The sequence below is a fragment of the Eucalyptus grandis genome, chromosome 6 (assembly GCF_016545825.1).
Source record: "Eucalyptus grandis isolate ANBG69807.140 chromosome 6, ASM1654582v1, whole genome shotgun sequence".
In the NCBI taxonomy this organism is placed as follows: domain Eukaryota; kingdom Viridiplantae; phylum Streptophyta; class Magnoliopsida; order Myrtales; family Myrtaceae; genus Eucalyptus; species Eucalyptus grandis.
Window position 1 is genome coordinate 46,546,579 of NC_052617.1, and position 21,795 is coordinate 46,568,373.

The 21,795-nt window shown below is 40.0% G+C and overlaps 2 protein-coding genes across 2 annotated transcripts; one reads left to right on the forward strand and one right to left on the reverse strand.

Moving 5' to 3' along the window:
• Positions 1–11,028: 11,028 nt before the first annotated feature.
• Positions 11,029–13,026, forward strand: LOC104450337 (cysteine protease XCP2). Its single transcript, XM_010064850.3, has 4 exons — positions 11,029–11,554; positions 11,744–11,979; positions 12,184–12,324; positions 12,604–13,026. Exons 1-4 carry the CDS (start codon positions 11,083–11,085, stop codon positions 12,817–12,819), a joined length of 1,065 nt encoding a protein of 354 aa, XP_010063152.2. The 5' UTR covers positions 11,029–11,082; the 3' UTR covers positions 12,820–13,026.
• A 76-nt stretch (positions 13,027–13,102) lies between these two features.
• Positions 13,103–17,442, reverse strand: LOC104450336 (probable inorganic phosphate transporter 1-9). The gene is made up of 2 exons (XM_010064849.3): positions 16,149–17,442; positions 13,103–14,308 (listed from the first exon to the last, which is right to left on the reverse strand). Exons 1-2 carry the CDS (start codon positions 16,853–16,855, stop codon positions 13,411–13,413), a joined length of 1,605 nt encoding a protein of 534 aa, XP_010063151.2. The 5' UTR covers positions 16,856–17,442; the 3' UTR covers positions 13,103–13,410.
• Between the last annotated feature and the right edge of the window lie 4,353 nt (positions 17,443–21,795).

Genomic DNA, 21,795 nt, shown 5'->3' on the forward strand with positions numbered 1-21,795 from the left:
GTATCTGAAACGATATTAATCAAAAAAGGGGCAAATTACTATGAAGAAAATAATTACACGTTAGAGCGACGCTTACGTGCATGTCTGTATGCATCTGACCTTTTCTGGGCGCCATTAATATAAGAATCTGATTCCGCCGGCGTTGCACGTATGGTTTATCATCACTTAATAATTGCAAAAGCTTCATGCTTCAACAGCGACTTGACGAAGTAAAAGAAAAAGATAAACGACTGCAAGAATCTTAGCCCCTCGATTATCTCTCTTTTTTCTCTTTTTGGGTATTTTTTTCATCGTCCCCATTAAAATGTTTCGAAAAATATATTAAAATATATATAGGTTTTGCATATTGCATCAGCCTACAAACCCTAGCTTTCTGCAAGAGAGAGCAACAACGTCTTCCCCCCCTGCTACAAACAATAAATTTTCACTAGTCTCGAGACCTGCCGAGTTTATCGCCGATTCAGCAGCGTTTTCTATTTGGCTTATTTTGTCCACTCATTCGATTTGCTAATTTGCATGAAGTTAGTTAAGAGTTTGCAGATGAACGCGATTACGTATCACGCAATTGATCAGAATCTCATCAGTCATCATCACTGGACCAGTTGAGTCTTCGTACTCGTTAATGCTTTTCAAGTGCCTTAACGTGCGTCCTCCCGTAGATACGTTATTGCAGACAAGATTTCTCTTTGTAACGCGACGTGCGCGGTGTAATTGTTAGTGGAAAATTGCTCTTCCTCGACACTGGTTTGGTGTTGCCAAATGCCCATGGCAACGACTCGAAAAGGGATTGATTATGCATGAATTCAAGCGAAATGAGGATTGAGCAAAACGAGAACAAGGCATGAAAGTGTAGAGTTGCGGAATGTGATAGATGTTATATTTCAATAGTTTACACTTTTAGAATAGACGGTTGCGTATTCAATTTCGATATTTCGAATTTCATTGTTGATACCACTTTTCATCATTTTTACAAGTTCTTTCTTTTGTACAATTTTATTTTAAATTATCCGTCTCCCATGAGACATGTTTTATTGGTTTGCGTGCACCTTACCTTAATAGCATTTAATTTTCGAAAGGGGCAATTGAGCTGGAAATATTCAAGCTAATTGACTCCTTGGAGCGATTAACACTAGAACGACTAAGAAGACTATCTTGAGATATGGTGAAATCTTGTTGCATATTCTGGAATCCTATTAATCTAGGGAGAGTAAATTTGCTCAATTTAATCTCCTGATATATTCTAGCAAGGCATAATCGATATACAAATGTGTGGTCCAAATGGAGCAGGTTATACTGTATGAATTAGTTTTGGTTATGGGATCCAATTTAATGCAATGGGTCACAATCTTGTTTATTGAACCCCATGAATTGATTAACATCCAATCCCTTCCCTACAAGGAAATTCAAAAACATTCTTATAGATTGCGACCGCACAATTAATCATCTCGAATATTAATGATAGCTTATAAACTTCTTGACAAGAGCTGAGGGTATGAAGATCCTAACAACCTGAAGTGCAGACTATTTTCTTAGCCAAGATAAACAATAGTTTACCATTCTCATATCCTAATAATAGCAAAAAAAAGAAAAGTTCCAGAGAATGTACAACAACACATAGATTTCCTAGGTCAGTAGCGGCGGGTGCGCTGCAACAAATAAATACAAAACCATAATAATTACTCCTATACATCTATGGTTGCGATGTCGGAATAATTGATAATGTACCGCCGATTCAACCATGGCATGGACGACCGGAGACATAGTGGTCCTAGCAGCCGTCGAAACTTTGATTTCACATTGTCATTATTGGTACGTGACGATTTAAATGCTTTCGGGCGTAGCTAGCTAGAGCCCTTTGCTGACCGATTAATTCCCACCCGTCCATTTCTCGTTCCCCGATCCCATAATAATGCGCACAACAAAGATGTCTCGTGGGACATGATGTGTGCAGACTGGTCGTGGACTTCGCAGTTTTGAAACTACGGATTAGCTCACGGGTTCGCAAGTACTAAGCTACATCGTCATGGTTACCGCTGTTAACTTTTCCTTTACAATATGCCTTATATAGCACATCTGTCGAAGGCCCGCCTTCCTATCGCGGTGTTTTAATAGGGAGTTCTTTTCTCGACCTGGCTCTATTACGTTGGATGTGTCACGGCGGTCCATTTAGTGGGGTCTATGCGAGAAAATCCCGCCTTAATCTCTCATTTTCTTTTGTTTTTCCTATTGGCTTTTTGCGTTTATGATGAAGGGATTCTTGGAGTCAGAGAGATGGTCCGCAGGAGTTGCCGATGCCTGGGGTGGGAGGAGGAAATGAATTTGGGTGGGGTGGGGTGGGTGGGACAAGAGAGAGAATCAATAAATGAAGGAGGAGGGCTCGTCGTCAGGGGACGTACCCGGTCGACTGTGTGAGTGGAGTGGCGGGACTCGAAGAGAAAATAGTCACCGACCCCTGCTCTGGTTGTCTGCTCGAGGACAACGACGTTTCATGTTTGCCATTCTTCGTCGTCCTTGTCCAGAAACTAGTAGAAAGGTAATTGGTTCACGAGCGCGTGATCCGGAAGGGCCAATTCGATCCATCGCTGGGAAAATGCTCAACAGAGCCTTTAAACGTACCGTTTTTTCTGTCCATTAATTATAATTTTTTAAATTTTAGTTAATTGAATCTTAAATTTTTTAATAATTTGTGATATAATCGATTCAATCAATTTTAATTAGAAATCTTTGACATAAATACCAATCAACATCGATATTAATAATTTTTATAAGTTTTTAATAATATTTTTTTTTTCCTTCTTTTTTCTTTTTTCATCAGTGGTCGATGGTCAGTCACAAGTGATGGTTGAGTAAACCTCGCGCCAAGGCCTCACCCTCTCCTCAACGAAGGTGGGCTTGTTTAGATCTAATGAGGGGAGCCCTCACGTAGGCCAAGGCAGTCTCGCCTGTGGCAAGCGAGGATGACCCTCACTCAAGCAAGGCCAACCATCGCGTATAGCTAGTAGCCGGCGACCAACTACTAACAAAATGAAAAGGAAAAGGAAATGAAAGAAAATATAATTATACATTTTTTAAGAATTCCATAAAAATTCACATCAATGCCCCCGAGTGGCATCTACATCAACCCTTGATGTGTCCTGACGTGCTCACAACGGTGCCGGCGAACATTATCAAGACCATTGAGGGTACTATTGGACATAAAGAGCCTGCCAAGCCCAACCAAGAGCCGTTGTAGGAAATTGATTGGGTCCGTCAAGCTAAAGGAGCAACTTCACTCGATAATTATTCAAGACTGACTTGTCTAATTTGGAGCCAATTTTTAACCTGACAAACTCGTGGGTCTAATCAAACATGACCAAGTTTCTATTATCTTTTAAAATATCATTTATCGATTTCATATAGACATTTTTTTTTTAGTGACCAAGGATTCGCCGAGACATGCCTTTGTCAGCTTATGCTGATTCGGGTCTCATGAGCCTCTGCGGTGGAGGCCCAACAACGACTATATCTAAGGGGAAATTGGTTCAACAACTTACCACCAGGGCTCTCACTTAAATCACTAGCGCCGCGGAGATTCAAACTCTTGACCACATCGAATTTCATATAGACATTGATATCCTCAAAGTTGCATAAATGCCACGTATTCAAGCTCTTTCAACATTGAGCTCAAAATCGAGTATATATTTCAAATTTATAAATCAAGTCAAACTTGAGTGGAAATTTAAATTCCCGATTTGAGTTTCGAGTGTGAACTCTTGAATCTCGATTACACCTCTTGTTAGACCTAGTGAAGATATGGCCAAGTAATTAGGACGAGCTTTGACTAGCTCCATGAAAATACTGAGACCAAGTGATCGAGCTTGGCATTGGACATTGAAAGGCCTCGCAAAAGTTGCTCATGCACTAGTTCACTGAGATGGAGCAAACTCGTAGTTTTGAAAATAAACGCATGACCTTAGTACCAGTGTGAAAACTTATGCATTTTCCTTGTAAAAAATTGATGAAGAATTCGGTTCGGCTTTATAGATTCCAAAAGTTAACTCGTATCATCGGCAGAACATCAACCTTTTGCGTTTATGAGTAGCTACGCCCTTCACCGATGTGTTGCTTTCAAATAAACTAAAGCTTTACAAAATCTAATCTCCGAAGGCATCTCTACTTTTCGTCTTGATACTGATTCATATCCCAAGATTCTAAAGCTTACAAGTTGCATCTCCGAACAAAATCTCCAAGTCAAATACTTTATCTCTCTCGCATTATATATAATCAATACGCATGTGTATGATCGAAATTTTATAATGACGATACTGGTACGTTCACATCGAAATTATGTATTCTCTAGTGAAAATGCCGTGTTTCATGCTGACCGATCTATCAAAAACGTCATCAAGATATTGGAATAAATACAAGATCTGAGCACGATTTGTCTTCGTTCTTTTTTCTTCCGCTCGGGGTTAAAAAAGAGGGAACTGACCGATTCTTGAAAATATAATTATCGATGCGGGAGGGACGCACGTGTGAGGGCTGGTTTCGGTTGGCTAAGGACAGCTTGCATGCACGCAAAGGGACCCTAGTCCCTAGCCGGTTCAGACGGTAGATCGGTAGGTACGGGGTTCGCTTCTGTTTGTCGTCTTGCGATTCTTTTCTATTGCATGGGAGAGGGTAGGATAGGATACCAAAATAGGGGCCAATAATAATAATTCCATGTAGGCTTCCCCCCGCTAGCTTCGGACTCCGAACCTGATCTGGCTCACCGCAATCGTTGTTTTTTTCTGCTAATAATATCTCCTCGTAGCCTATGGGAAAAGCGTTTTCTTTTTTTATAAAAAAGTTGGGGAAATTGCATTCCCGGTTAACACTTTAACACTGAAAGTTTTGGGAATTTCGCTTTCGATCCTTACAGTTTATTCGGTCATAAGACGCCAGTCTCCTCCGTTCGATATTTGTCGAAAGCTACCGTGTCAGGACCGATAACTAGTAATGTGATATTTGCTAATGGTGTAAATTATGTACGTTCTTGACGCGCCCGAATTTAGTGCTCGTACTCTGTTTCTGTTGCTATACTAGTCTCTAGCTCCTTTTACCATCCGTTGATGATATTTTAAGTGTGAACTTTTCTCATTTCAATCTCCGAAGAAGAATTATACGAGGAATGTCCAATAGATGACATGAATGCGTATAAGACGTTGTAGTTGGTATTGATGGTTTTATAATGAATACTTAAAGAATCTCTTTTTAAAGCCATTTAATTATCAAGGGTTAAAATTGAATTAATAGAATTCCCATATCTTATAAACTGTAGAAAAGTATTTTGCCTATTAGATAACGAGTTAAACCCATGGCTAGAGTGGCTAAATGTTATTATTGCTTTTGCAGTAGTAGTAGTAGTAAATAATATAACATGGATTCGAGGATGTTGATCAAGTTGGATAGGACTTTTACTTAGGACTCGCTAATTAATAATCGGAATTGATGTGACAAATCTATAAAATTTCGAATGGATCAATAAAAGAAATTATATTTTTTGTCAAAAAATGATAAAAGGGACTATATTTCTTAATAAAATTGTTGACGCTCTAAATTACCCACAGTATCACGTGCTTACCACGAGGAAATAATAGGTGAAATGCCCTATTTTGTTCACAAAGTTTAGGGCAAACAACTTTCGTCGAGACTACTTAAGCTCACCCTCGATGGAATTATAGAAGTAAATTCTAGAGTCGATGGCTAGGTAATTGGTTGCCATGTGTCAGGCTATGGGGATAGTTTATCGGATTTGAAGATTAAGTGAAATTAGAATTAGAGCTCAAGTGATAATAACTACTAAGAAAAATGTGCATAAAAATTGGTAGCAATTATTTGCGCTAGTATCATCGACAAGTTAAGAAGTAGTTACTTATGGATAAGAGTGTTAAGAAGAAATAGAAAACGTGGAGATTGTTAAGAGTAATGCCCAAGGAGAGGAAATTGACTGATGGTTACTAGTTAGTCCTATAAATACCACAACATATTTGGCGAAAAATCTCCCGAACAACTCGACAACTATCTTCACTTTATCTTTACTTTATTGCATTTTAACTGTAGTTTCCAAGGCTCTCATACCTGGTTAATTCCAGCATGTATCTTTATCCCGTCTAGTATCGTCGATTAAATTCCAGTGTTGTTCCATAAGTCCAGCGTTGTCGATTAAATTCCAACGTTGTGTTTCCTATCTAGGGGGTATTGCTATTGATTAGATTCTAGCTTTATACCTAAAATAAAATGTGTTGTAAATTAAATTTAAGCATAATTTGAGTCCTAAACATAAACTATCCAACTGCTAGTGTCCATATTACATCATTAATTAAATTCTGGTGTAATTTGTGTTCATAAGCAATTAGTCTTTAGTTCATTTAAGTATTAATTATGAGAGTTGTATATACAAATTGAGAATAAAATTTCCCCCTGCATTTGACATTCTCTGTCTATGCTCAATGCAAAACTTGAGTCTTCTATGATAAAACCAAAACATAGCATTTGGCGAAAGATTATTCACAAGAATCAAAACTGGTGAAACAAAAACAACGCATTCGAGACTAAAATTCGTTGTTCCAAAACACATGCATGAGTATAAAAAGTGAATTTTTGAAACCTATACATGTAAATGCAACGTGTCAAAAACTGGTACCGACTCAATAATTTCTAGGTTATGTTGAATCGAAATTTGATGGAAGGGCTTGTATTTTTGCCAAAAAATAAAGTTAGTGTCAGAACTATAACCAAATAAAAAAAGCGAGTTACCAAAATTCGAATTCCCCAAAGTTACCGGGATCAAATATGTTATTTCCCCTTTTAAGTTTATGCTCGATTTCTCTTGCTTTAATTATTAAAGGACATCTTACATCGGCGATTATAAATTTCAACATTTTATAATTTATAGACTTCATTCATTTCAAGAAAAATATAATGTTTCTAGAAAATATTTTCCTATAAGTAATTTTTCGAGAAAATGACGATATTTTTCGTTTTTTTTTTTGGTCTTTAGTTGAAACTTGAAATTGAAGTAAAAAATATTTTCTACCATCAGTATCTAATTTAATTTTCCTCCATACACTTCTTTTGATCATTTTTGTTTTTGTGTTTGTTTGTTTTTTTAAAATCAAAATTTAAATTATTTTTATTTTTATTTTTTTAATTTTCTTTTTCTCGGCCCAGTTTCTAGCGATGGTTGATGAGTGCTGCCTCGCTGCCCTTTGGCGACACTTGAGCGTCATCAATCTAGCGGGGCTCGAGCCTTGCTACCTTTTGGTGATGCTTGAGTGACACTCGAGTCCTCCGATGACACTTGACCCGTGCTATCCTCTAGTGACACTCGAGCGTCATCGATTTGGCAAACTCTAGTCGCTGGCCTTCACCAGGCCGGCAACTGGTCAAAGAAGAAAGAAAAGAAAAAGAAAGAAAAGGCAACCAGACAAAGAAGAAAGAAAAGAAAAAAAGAAAAAAAGAATTAAAATTTGATTTTTAAAAAAGAAATAGGGAAAAAAGAAAAGAAAACTTAAAATAAAATGAAAATATATTTAGTGAAAGAAAGTGAGGTAAAAAAGATATGGAAAATGTTTTCCTCTTTCTCAAAACCGAAAAACATTTTTCTTAAAACCAAAAAACATTTTCTCTTTTTTTAGAAGATTTATTTTCCGTGGAAAGTGTTTTCCATGATTAGTTTATTTTCTGTAAATCAAATATAAAAAAATCCAGATTTTTTTTTTTTTGAAGTTACTTTCCGTAAAATGAACAAAGTCATAGTAAGATACCCCTTTCTTGTACTAGCACAGGGATCATTTAAGGCTATTAATGCTATTTGTCCTCCTATAAGTTTTGGGAAATAGGATACAAGAGGCTATTAATGCTATTTCCCTTCTTCCACAAGATTTAGGTAATTGCATTCTAACAATATCGTATAATTTCTAATCCATACTTTGTATCGTGGAAGTTGAAAACCGAATTAAATCCTTATAAAAAAGAAAACAAATAATTGCTCGGCCCATAAATTGTGAAAATGAGGGAAATAAAAAAGGGGGAAATTTGGACAAACAAAAGTGGTCCTGCTTGTCAAGAAAACCAATGACCAGCGTCATAATGGCAATTTTCAATTTCTGATAGAGTTCGTACAAATTTTTTTAACCCCCCAACTTAATTCTGGCTTCTCTGAAGGCGGTCCGGGACGTGAAGCATCCAACTCCATGAAAATGCAAAAGAAAAAGGGAAAATAAAATCGCATGGAATTGATGATGGCGAGCTGCGGATCATGTCAATCGGGGCTATTACCGCCGTCTCCGCCGGTGGTTGATAAAGACGGAGGAGCCATCATCATTTCTGGTCCATTAAAGTGTCACTATTATTCATAGGTCATAATGTCCGACCAATTCAATCTGCCTTTATGTTACGTTGCTTTAAGAAAGCTTTTTATATACCCGTGACATTGGTATTTTCATTGGTCCACATAAGTGTGGTCCTACATTAACAAATTCCTGCACAATGTATAAAAATGGCAAGGGGTTTGTCTAATAAAGTCGCCAAATAGTGAAGAACTACTCGATTAGAGCGCATAATTCTATTCTTTGCAATCTTGAACTATTAGTGTGCAAAAAAATTGGAAATAATTATTAAACTATATCCACATATTGAAAAGGAAATTGATGTATTGAAATATCCCATGTTGCTTGTTTATGTGATTTATATACTATTTATATAAATGTTGTCTCATTCTACCTATTAGTTTAAGTTTGTGTGTGTTGGATTCTTTAACATCACATCAAAGTTGGGTTTTGCCCTGGTTTTTATTTTGCGTGTGCGTATACCCCATTCATGAGATCTTAATTAACAAGAGATTCTGATTGTGCGTAGGGTGATTAATAATGTCTACTCTTTCTAGCCATGGAGTATAGCCTAAGCTAAGCCTCACATGACACGGGGACTAAATTTGGCCATATCAAATGTTGCTATTTGAGGCAAAAAATGGATGCTGCAATTTCTAAGGAAAGAGTCTCACATGATAGACCCCGTTCTATACGCCGCTTGTTTCAATGAGAGATTTGTCATAACGCCAGAAAAATGGGGTACGTGTCTCATGTAATTTGGATGTTCTGCTGGTCTATCTTCTTGATGTACAGTTTTGAAAACTATTACTCAAGCATCCTCTAAGTTGGAATGGATCATGGAAATCCTAATGTGATTATTCTTATGTTTTTCTTTTGGGATAATTATTAAAAAAATTCTAAACTTATTATATGATATTAATTCAGTTTTAAACTTTTTAATTATGCAAATTTAATTATAAAAATTTTGATAATTTGTCAACATAACCGTTTCAATTATAAATTATTGACACTGACATCGGTTGACCTATATGATTCGGCCGGTGCTAACCTAGACCGTTTTTGCAATTTCTATTTTTTAAAAAATTTGGAATTTTTATTAAATTTTTATTATTTTATTTTATTTTTTACTGTTAACTGCTAGCAAGGGGTACTAAGCCCGGGCTGCTAGTTAACAATAAAAAAATAAAAATTCAAAATTCAAAAAGAAATTGTAAAAATTGTTTATGTTAATCATGTTACTATAGAACACTTGATCTCTGATCAAAATTGGCCAGAATAAGTTAAATGATTTAGTACTAAATTGATATGATTGAAAATGTTAATTTAAATGGCTTGTCAAAAACTACTCCTTATTTCGAGTTGAATATAACAATTTCCATGTGTACCAAATCTCACCCTTTTCGTTTCTCGGTTTTCTTAAATTGCTTGTAGGATCACATCTCAATCCATCCAATCAATTGCTTTCTTTCAATTCATACATGGTGAAATCATGACATAATTGGTAATAAATCGTACCGTCCAAATGTTTTCGACTAACGAAATTGATGATTGAATATTCGCCATTTGACTCGAAGGAGATATAATCTCTTATGAGATATGATTCGACGGTGAAGAGGAAATGATTCTTCTTCAACATCCTCATCATGACGTTGTAAGGTTCTGGGCCCTGTGGCACAAGTCACTGTCGACCGGCCCAGTTCAAGCAATCTTTCTATTTCATCAGAGGCCTGCCAACTCATTTTCATCAGAATCGTACACTTTCTTGCTTCTCACATCATTTCTCCGTTTAGAATAGTCCAATGCACCGCTAGCTAATTCCGAAACGATTCCCCATGTTTTCCTTCACGCAATGAGTAGCTTTCTCTTTAATCCAATCCAAGAACCTTCCACGACCAACTTCTCCCAAACGAATATGGGATTAATATAAAAATCGTATCGGGTTGATCCTTTAGAACTATGATACAAGATTGAATTAAAAAGAGGTTTATTTTTTAAGATCGCGACACAATGTCCCAAAAGAGAATTCGAGGGCTTGATTTACATATGTTAACTAATAGCTCGATTCTTAACCATTTGTTTTTTTTTTGCTAAGGACAATGGAGATTAGGCGATCGATTAATGTGAAAACTTGTCGAAGACGTGGCCAAGAACCACGGAGAGAGTGGGTCATGTTTTGAGACATCGCTCCCGTGCTACGGATTGTTGCCAAAGGCTGGGCGATCCCAATAGATTCGAGAGCTCTCTCAGCAAAGCACTTGGGAATGGATCAAAGATGTGACGAACAAGACTTTTAACTTTACTAGCCCAGACCCAAAATCCCTAGTGGTGTTTGGCATGGCTCCTTTGACAATTATTCAAATCTCTATTGATAAAAGCTACGAATTCCGTGCTTATTGCTTCTCTAAAATTATATGTATTATTTTTACACTCCTGTCAGATCAAACCACGAGGTGCAGTATAATAGACAATTTAAACCCGTCATCTAATTCGTCACTCCTGTAGTGTGCAAGGCACATGAATGATAGAGAGTACTGCGATCTTGAGTAGATTCAAAGTCAGCTAAAAAGAACCTATCTTAAAGCGTCCGCTTTCAGGTAAAGATCAACCTAGCAACAACTTCAATTGAAAGCAACCCCAGAAACACAATCTATATATAGAGCTCATCTTCTTCCAAGGCTCATTCATCTTTCTTCCATATACTCAAATAACCTAAAAAACCCTAGCGAAAATGGTTGCTCTGTCTCTTTCTAGATCACTGCTGCTCCTCTCCGTGTTCTCAGCATTCGCTTTCGCTTGCTCCGCTATGGATCGCGAATTTTCGATCGTGGGCTATGCCCAAGAAGATTTGAAATCCATCGACAAGCTGATCGAGCTCTTTGAGTCGTGGATAGCGAAGCACGGGAAGCGGTACCAGAGCTTGGAGGAGAAGCTGGAGCGGTTCGAGGTGTTCAAGGAGAATCTGAAGCACATTGACGAGACCAACAAGAAGGTAACCAGCTACTGGCTTGGGCTGAACGAGTTCGCGGACTTGACCCACGATGAGTTCAAGAAGATGTACTTGGGATTGAAGGCTGAGGGGAGAAGAGAGTTCTCTGGTGATGATGAGGAGTCTAGCGACAAAGATGTCATCGACTTGCCCAAGTCTGTAGACTGGAGGAAGAAGGGCGCTGTCGCTCCTATCAAGAACCAGGGTTCTTGTGGTAAGCAATGATCGATCCCTCTCGATCAAGATTATTGTCTAAAACTGATTTTACCGAATCAAATATGGTGGTATCAGATTTATACTGTTTAACTTCGCTCCTTAAACACTATATATTGTTCGCACTAAAGTAACTAAACAAGAAAAAAGAGCGCGAGTGGAGTTCTTGATTGTGTGTCCACAAATGCAGGGAGTTGCTGGGCATTTTCGACTGTAGCTGCGGTTGAGGGCATAAATCAGATAGTCACGGGGAACTTGACTTCGCTCTCCGAGCAAGAGCTCATCGACTGTGACACAACTTACAACAATGGGTGCAATGGCGGTCTCATGGACTATGCATTCTCTTACATTATCTCAAATGGCGGGCTTCACAAGGAAGAAGACTATCCTTACATCATGGAAGAAGGAACCTGCGAGATGACCAAGGTAAAGAGAGCATAGCTACATATTATACTCCGAGCAATACCAACAATGCATATGAGTATGAAAATGGTGTTGCCTTGTACTGATTATGCAAAAAGGATTTGGATTCTAGATGCATTTTAGTGTTTAAAATTGATATATAGTCTTGGCTGATGATGGTCTTTTCCGGTCCTTTTTTCTTTTTTCGGTCTTGGCCATCCTTTTTAGGACCAATCGGAGGTGGTAACTATCACTGGCTACAAGGATGTGCCGGTGGACAATGAGCAGGGCCTCTTGAAGGCACTCGCCAACCAGCCACTCAGTGTTGCCATCGAAGCCTCGGGCAGAGACTTCCAGTTTTATAGTGGAGTAAGTCTGTGGATTACATAAAGAGACAGCAGGCTCAAATCCTATGTTTTATTGCAGTCCTTGGGCAAGATTATTGTAGAAACTCATTCTATCATTCATGTGACAGATTTAACCAGTTATGTTGAAAAAAGCGTGTGGACTAACGTATGTTCGTTTAAATGGAGTCCAACTCGCTGTTTATTGAACTGCGATCACTTCGGTGGACTAAAATAAGTTTAACCAAAGCGTTCTCAATTCTAACAGACATTTCTGTTTCTTTGTTTGTTCTTGGTGTTGCAGGGTGTTTTTGATGGGCATTGTGGGAGTGAGCTAGATCATGGAGTGGCGGCAGTTGGATATGGATCATCCAAGGGCTTGGACTACATCATAGTGAAGAACTCATGGGGACCGAAATGGGGAGAGAAGGGTTACATCAGGATGAAGAGGAACACCGGCAAGCCTGAAGGGCTGTGTGGAATCAACAAGATGGCTTCTTATCCCATCAAAGCCAAGTGATGATGCGCTGCATTTGAATTTCCTCAAACGATGTCTTTAATGTTTTGAAATTGCATTTTTCTATTCGGGCGGTGCTTGGTACGTTGTACTCAGACCGGCCATGTTGTCAGTATTGGAATGATCATGTTTGATGATGATTTGATTGTCTCTTGGGCAAGTTCATGGAAGGTAGAGACAAAATAAATAAATGCACATGCCATTGCTGCTCATCATTGTGCTGCATCTCAAACACAAAAATTACCATACCCGGACACGAGACCGAAGAAGAAAGTGATCGAGAGAGTTTTTTAGCTCATGATGACATCTGTCTTTTCCGTGAAGTACCCACTCGACAATAACGTCGATCTGTCTTTGAATACAACTAAACATAAGGAAAAAGAAAGGGTACAAAAAAGTTTACATTTCTACCGTTAGCACACCAAATAAACACATATGACACTGAACTTTTTCAGACCTAATTCATATGTACAAAAGAGATGATACAAGACACGAGTATAGATTTTGAACGATATATGCTGTGTGTGTGTGTGTGGAATTTGATCCAAAGCTTCTCAGAGAGAGAGAGAGAGAGAGAGAGAGAGAGAGTGACTTTCATGCAGCATCAACTCCATTAGTAGAATTCGAATGCGACCTAAGACCAATTTCTCCGAAACAGCTCAATATACCCGTCTCCTTACTATCCTCTTCCTTCTCATTCTCTTCCAATGATCTCCCTGCGGTTTCTCTAGTGAACAAGTAGGTCATCACCGTCCCCACTATACAAACCCCGCCCAAGATTATCAGCGATGTCGTCATCCCGAGCGCCTTCGGATACCCATCCATCTTCTGATTGTGCGACGCCCACAGAAACCCTATTGCCCCGATAATGGACCCGACCTTCCCGGCGGCCCCCGAGATTCCATGGCACGTGGATCGGAACCTTGCGGGGAAGAGCTCGGCTGGCACGATGAACGTGGTTGTGTTGGGCCCGAAATTGGCGAAGAAGAAGGTGAGTCCGTATAGGATCATGAAGCCCTTGTTGGTGTGCTTGTCCCAATAAGCATAATAGGGGACGCCGATGGCGAAGTAGACTAGGGCCATGAAAAAGAACCCCATCATTTGGAGCTTCACCCGCCCTATCCGGTCAATGAAGTACACGGTGGCCCAATAGCCCGGGATCGTTGAGCAGGCCGCGACGATGGCCTGGAGCTTTGCGACTTCGAAGGCGGCATCATAGGCGTTGCTTTGATTGCGGAGGAAGCGGTTGTAGATCTGGGATTGAAAGAGATTGCTGCTGTAGAAGACGACGTCCACAAGGAACCACGCGCACGCGCACGAGAAGAGGTCGCGCCCATGGCGGCGGAGGAACTGCCTTGAGAAAAGCGGATAGGAGGGTGGCGGAGTCGAGGGGAGGGGCTGATCCTCCGTGATTTGGCTGAGCGACACGTCCATCACTTTCTCCATGTCCTTGGCTGCTTGGAGCACATTTTGTTCTACCAGGGCTGTGTATCTGAGAGAAGAGAATACGATGAAAGATTTGGACATATACATTAGAGGATGCCTTACATGTCTTCTACGGTTTTGATTTAAAAGAGAGGAATCGACAAGACTCTTCAATGTCAAATACAGAAAATAGATATAATCTCCACACGAAATTCTTTTCTGCCGAGAATTCTTTATCCGTGCTTTCTTTTTTGGCCTTTTTGAGGACCCAAAGACAGTCAATTCCTAGGAATTGACTGATACCATTTAGTTCTATATAGACAACAGACACGACGAAACTGTCTCTTCACCATAGTTTCGCTTTGACCTTACGACTGGCCGCCAATTTTGAAAGTAACTAATATAGTACGCCACCTACTAAGTGCCCGGAAACTTCATGGAATTGTTTATACAGGTTGTCACTTGTCAAAGGGTGGAGACCGAAGTAAAGATCGACTCGCAAGCCCCCGCCCGCTTCGCTTATTCATATTCATTTTTTGGGATTTTTTCACCTGGAAAAATATATTTCGGCCGATTTACTCTAACGCAAATTAAATGTTTAGAATTACGAGGAACAAGAATTGTTAAGCCTCGGGTCTATTTTGGCCCCCACGAAAATGAGAAAGACCAAAACTAGCACGGTCGAAGATCCAAGAACTGACTAGCCAAATATTACTCAAGCCCTTGGTAATAATAAAAAGAAAAGAATCCTCTAGGACGACAAATAATAGGAAAGTGACTTATACATGTGCAACTATATTGTAATAATAACGCGTTGATTAAGATTTCCTAGAAAATTAGTTAAAAGTGTGACCAAACGTTGTAATGACCGAACGTAAATCACGCTTTTCGTTTCATGCGAAAGCCGTGAAGCTCCTAAGAAGTCAAAAAAACATGCTGGGGGTTAGTCAAATGATCCGGTAAAAACTAATCTTTTCGTGTGCTCATCTCTTGTTTTTCTTACTAAAGATACCAAAGTCAGCGGACTCCAGATTTAAGTCAAGCCCTGCCGAGAACGTGAGCATCGATCCGGACAATTTTTAAAAGCTACGAGACTCACGATGATATTGGCTCTACCTAAGATTGACTCGTGCCCATGGCCATGGACCACACCATGTACGGCCATTAGTGCACAAGACCTATATAATCCTTCAATTTCATTTGATGCCCTGTTCAGGTGCATTAGTTTATGCAAAAGGGAGGGACCGATATAGTCATCAAGAGAGAGACTGAACTTGGTTTGACCGGGTAAAAATTGAAAACAAATCGAATCAATTAAGGATTTCTACGTGACCAGACTAGGCCGAACTGAACCCGTCACTGGCCGACCTTCAAGCACCAATTTACCGTAGCATATTAAAGCTTATGGAAAAAGAGAGAGGATCATTGGTTTTGTTCGTCGCTTTGGTTTAAAAGGACACCAATTGTCGGTTTCTCAAACAAACTTAGAGCCCTTGAGACCAAACCAAACTGGCTGTCCCGGGTTGGTCGTCGCAATCCAGTCCCGAGTTCAACCTTGATTACGAGTTAAGTATTTCCTTGTGTGCTTGTGCAGTGACGTGTTATGGACATGTAGTGGACAGAATAAATAAATGCATGTCGGATATTATTGCGCAATAATGAGCTCGAAAATGACCTTAAACAATCATTTAGAAGTTAATATCTATAAGCACCTAAAATGAATATCCCATCAGTACTATAGAGTGTAGAGTAATTAAATTGTGGTAACTGAGAAACCCTGAAGTAATTTGAGTTCCCATTTAGCTAAGACTTTTAAGCATATTCCACAAAAACCTATGGAACATGATGGGCCCTGAGATAATAAATGAATAGGTAGATTTCTAACGAAGCAAGAGGACGAGAATTACCTGGCAGTTTCGGGCATCATCATCCGCCAGTAAAACGTCATCGCCGCCGGGATGCCGCCGAGCATCAGTATCACTCGCCACGCGATGTCCGCCTCTCGAGGCGTCGGGGCAGTGGGCGACAGGTGCCCCGATGCCCGATCGAACACCTTGCACACCACCATCGTCACCACTGAGCTCGTCAGGATGCCGAGCCCCTGCATCGAGAACACCGCCGCGATGAACGCGCCTCGCGTCCGCTTGTTCGCGAACTCGGACATGATGGTGGCTGAGAGAGGGTAGTCCCCGCCGATCCCCACCCCAAGCACGAACCGGAAGAACCCGAGGCTCCCCAGCACGCACTCGCGCGTGGTGCATATGGAGAACCCGCACCCGATGGACCCCACTACCATGAGGACCAGGGCGAAGCCGTACACGCGCCGCCGGCCGATGAGGTCTCCGAGGCGGCCGAACACGAGCTGGCCGATCACGGTGCCGAGGAGGGCGATGGCCACCATGGTGGAGGTCACCGCGGCCGGGATCTGGGCCTGGTCGGCGTCGTCGTCCTCCGGCTTCGGGTAGTAAGTGCGTCCGATGAGGATCATGATGGGCGGGATGCAGAAGAGGTCGTAGGCGTCGGTGAAGAGGCCCATGCCGGCGATGATGATGGCCTTGAAGTGGTAGTACTGGGTCCTCGCGGCGTCGAGCGCGGAGAGGACCTTCAACGCCATCGTCGTATTCAATCTTTAGCTAGAGAGAGAAAAGAGAGAGAGAGAGGGAGGGAGTTGAGATGAGGATGGTTGGTAATATCGTCAGAGATGGGTGGGGCGGAAGTCAGTGAGGGAGGGACTTGAGAGATGAGGATGGCTGGTAATATCGTGAGAGATGGGTGGGGCGGAAGTCAGTGAATCTGGAGGGTTTGCAGAACAATTTCGTTGACCTGGGCGGGTTCCTTTCTTTATTTGGGGAAAGGGAAGGGGCAGTTGATACCGATGGAAGCGAAGAGGAGACGAGGAGGAGGAGGAGGAGGAGGAGGAGGGCGATTGGCGGATGCTTGGAAGGGTGCACGAAGAGCCCAGGATTCTGCTAAATATGCGAATCTGGTCCGCTTCGTCGCTGTTGTTGTGACGGGCTGGAATCATTATTAAAACGCGACACAGGGTTTTGTATATTCTAGACACTTTCTCCGGCGTTGAAGTTGAATTCTAAATTCCATTCTCCCTGGTTTTGCCAAATTCCGCTTCGGTGACGCGCAGAGAGAGAGAGAGAGAGAGAGAGAGAGAGTTTGAATGTTCTTCACTGCGCTGCGCTCGGCAAAGACGAGGTTCGCCTCAACACAGCTTTGTCCCCGTCCCAGGGGGCTTCCTCGAACGAGAGCGAGGGAGACTTTTCGCCCCGCCACGTGTCCCAATCACCGCCCCCGATCTCGGTGCCAAGTCAGCAGATGAGGCGTGCTCGCGTCACCACTCCCTCGAGCGTGTGGACCAGGAACGCCCCGTACTTTTGACGAGAGAAGGGAGATAACCTTGCCCTTTCTCCAGATTCCCGAATTCACCCTCGAAATCCTATCTGTTCGTACAACAGTAAAATAATCGGAAAAGTCGACCATTGTTACTCAAATCATTTCCTCTTTTTTTTTCTTCGTCCACTTTTGCTGTCGTCACGTAACGAGGAGCGATGCACTGGAGAAAGAGCGGCGGGTAAATTCTCCCTCTCTCTCTCTCTCTCTCTCTCTCTCTCTTCATTCTTGAAAGCGGCCGTGACTCCCAACTAGGAATTGATAAATCGAATGCGTACGGAACGATGAATCGTGGCCGTGGGATCTGACGGAGGCCGGTTCAACTCCCATGACGAGATTGATGCCCATCCAGCATCATCATCATCATTATTGCTATTATTATTATTGTTATTATTGCCATTATTAGTATTATTGTTTTGGGATTTTATTTTCTATTTAGGTTTAGGATGAGGGTACGGCCAATTAGATACGTCATTATCTGTATCTTGCGGGGAAACATTTTTAGACCCCGTCAAGAGTTCAATAGTCGGAATATACCGAAAGAAAGTATCTAAGCACGTTCTTTAGTTCCTATAATTATTGCGGATGTGGCTCGCAGAATTTTATTGTATAATCTATCAAAAATTCGGATGACAATTTCAATATCCTGTTTTTAATTTCATGTTCTTATGTCTCATCACTAAAGTACGAAAATAAAGTATTATTATTCTCTTCGGAATTGAATCCATCGCCCTAACGACGAAAGTATTTTGATCGGTACAGAGGATTCGGTTTAAAGTCAAATTTGATTATTGTCTTCTTTGTGATTTGTTTGGTGAAGTTTGAACTTCAGCAATTTTTTTTCATCATCTTAACCATTTATTTAAGTGTCAAATGCCTAGCATTTGACGTTAACCTGCCCTTTCCCCTTCTTTGAGTTTCAGCATATTTTTGCTTTTTCAACTTATGAAGAGGAAATCACTGGGATTCGCTCCAGTGGCCACCCTTCCAACATGGAAGGGGGAGGTGAGGGGTTGAAATCCCCACCTTTTCAGGAGAGGATGGGGTGGGGACGCGTAAGTTTCAGGAGTGGGTTTCGACTCCCATACCCTGCAAGAGGCAGTGCAAAAGTCTGAGAGTGAGTGTAAAGTAGGAATAGAGTAGGATTGACAAAAAAAAAAAAACTTATAAAAATGAGGGATTTGACCTAGATTTTTTCACGCCCTTTCGAATTTGATTGCTTTTCCTTCTATTTTCTCTTGTTTCTTGTTTTATCTCTCAATTTAGATCTAGATCCAGGAGCTTTGCTCTCTCAATCTTAGATTTGAAAGTTTTTCTCTACCAATCTAGTTATTTTAATGAATGAGTATTCTGTCTCCAATTTTAATGATGTCCACTCGGGTGTTAGATTTGTGTTCATTCAATATGTTATTGTTGGAAGCTCTGGTGTCTCATCCTTGCTATAGGACTCCTTCTCATTAGGTTTAGATCCGAGCTTGTTTAACATTTTTTTTTTTTTGTCTTCATATGGTGTCATGTCAAGGATATCAAACTTAGGTGCACATTGTTGAAGGACAAAGTCATATCTGCATGTGCTCATCATGATGCATGATTTGGTGATTGGTTGCCGATCCTTTGCTTGGATGTAGTCACTGATGTGCTTTTAAAGACGAGCTTGTGCTTACCTTGCTGGCCATGCTATGATAATATACCTTGATTTTGGATTTAGGTTTGTTTTACAGCTCTATGAGATTGTTTTGTTGTGGCAATATCTGGGGTTTCATATAGATCCTTTCATGCATCATTTGGGTAATAAATGAAACTTTCCTTTGACAAAAAAGAAAAAGAAAAATCCTAGCATTGGTTTTTATTGATCCTCCGATTTTCAATCGACAGAGAAAAATAAATCTTGTGAGAATGATATATAGCCTATCATTCAATTTATTCACACTCTCCCATTGCTATGGTATTCGCCCATATCAAAAGAGATAACATGGTTCCGTGAATTGTATTAACAGATACAAGTAATTCTAAATGGCTTCATAAGCAAACTTAATCAACAACATTACTTTGAAACGTTAATCCTGCATAATTTACTTGAGGTCTACCATTGTAAAGTTTCATATTAAAAAAAAAATTAAGTATTGATTTCTTGAACAATCATGTTATCCTCTCTTGTTTTTCACCCAAGACGATCTCTCTCTTTTTTCTTTTTTCTTTTTTTGGTGTTGGAGGAACCGGCTTGCAGCCGACAGCCGCGCCATAAACCCCCATGTGACACTTAAGCAGGAGGACCCACCACTCCTGAGTCACACTTAATACACTTAGCGCTTCATCTTATTTTATTTATTTATTTTTTGGTGCTGGAGGAACCGGCTTGCAGCCGACAGCCGCGCCGTAAACCCCCAGGTGACACTTAAGCAGGAGGATCCACCACCTCTGAGTCACACTTAATACACCTAGCGCCTCATCTTATTTGTCTCCAAATAACTATGAACTTTTCTTAATTTTTTTTTTCAATTATTTTCAAAACAAACTTGGCAATTGATGATTATTTTAAATGCATCTAAAACACAAGAAGATTCCTTGTTGACTTGAGAGTAGACTTGTCAAACAGGTGAGTAGGTCATGTTGGGTCATAAATTGTTTAACTCAAATTAACCCATTAACTTATCTGTAACCCATTTATTCGTAATATAAATTTTTGATTCGTACCCGACTTGACTTATTTTGCTTAAACACTTCCATATTTTATAAAATCTGGGAAAACTTGTTTCTTATGATTTAAAGAGAAAATTATATTGTTAAAACACTTCCATACAATTACAAATTTAATGGATGATTTTTATAATTATTTTGAAAAATTGAGGCTCCATTTATTTTGCGAAACATGTGATATTTTTTGGAAATTATAATAATTTTTGGTATTTGGTTGAAAACAGAAAATGAATCAAAAATATTTTCCACCAATTTGTATGGAAAATATAATTTGATTATCCTCCATGTATTTCCTTTAATTATTTTTATTTTATTTTATATTATTCTTTCCTTTTTCCTTCTTCTTCGCCGATCGTTGGCCATGAATACGGTAAGGTGGGCCATAGGCTAGCTCCTGCTTCGCCACTAGGCCGTGAGGCTCAAGCTTGCCTAATTTCGAGGAGTTAAGCCTCGCTAATTTGGGTGAGGTTCCATTTCGTCAAATCTAGTGAGGTAGAGCTCGACCAAACGTCGGTGATGTCAAGTCTCGCCAAATCGGGGAGGCTCAAGTCTCACTAGTGCTGAGGTTGGTGAACTCAGCTCACCAGATTTGGTGAGCTCGAGGCTAGCTAGTGCGATTGAAGTGGGCGAGAGCCACAAACCTCGCCCACTATTGGCAAGAGCTGTGCGGCCCTCATTTGTGGTCAGCCATCATAATTTATAGGAGGAAAAATAAAAGAAAGAAAGAAAAAGAAAAGAAAATAAAAGAAAATAAAAAATTATAAAAAAGGAAATCTTTAAAAAAGTAAAAATTATAAAAATTGTTCAAGAGGATGATATCTCATTGATGAGTTGACTTAACTAATAAACTTTGTAAGTTAAATGGGTTACAAATCTATTTACAACCCAAACTCATTAACAACTCATTTATTAAAACTTAACTAATTCCACGACCCATTTCATTGGATATGAGTTCAAAATTTTAACACCTCTACTTGGGAGAGATATTACATATCACCCCCACTTTCTCTATGGTACTTTTGAATTTAGAATAAAGTAATAAAGCAAAAATTACAATACATAAATTACCAACTCCAAAATTTAACACAAAAACAAAAAGAAAAATTGTGAATAGTCTCGAAGTGGCCATATCACCCCCATTTCTCTTTACCCAATCACTTCAATATATATAGAATCAGCTTTTATCTGGATTATATATTGAGGAAGATCCAATGCCCTGAAGGAAGAAAAAAAGAAGAAGATGAAAAGAGAGTTCCTATTGTCTTTGCAAAGGCATGGAAATTGTGCTGAAGGAACTTGAGGTGCTGTTCTTCAATCCAAATCCGTTTGAATTGTCAACCCAAAAAAGCCGAAAAAAAAGAAGAGAAATGCCAGCGCGTCTTTGAAGGTGAGAATTGAAATCTTGGAGCTTATTGCCCACTATTTCAACGAGTTTCTTCCCACCGTTGACTCTTG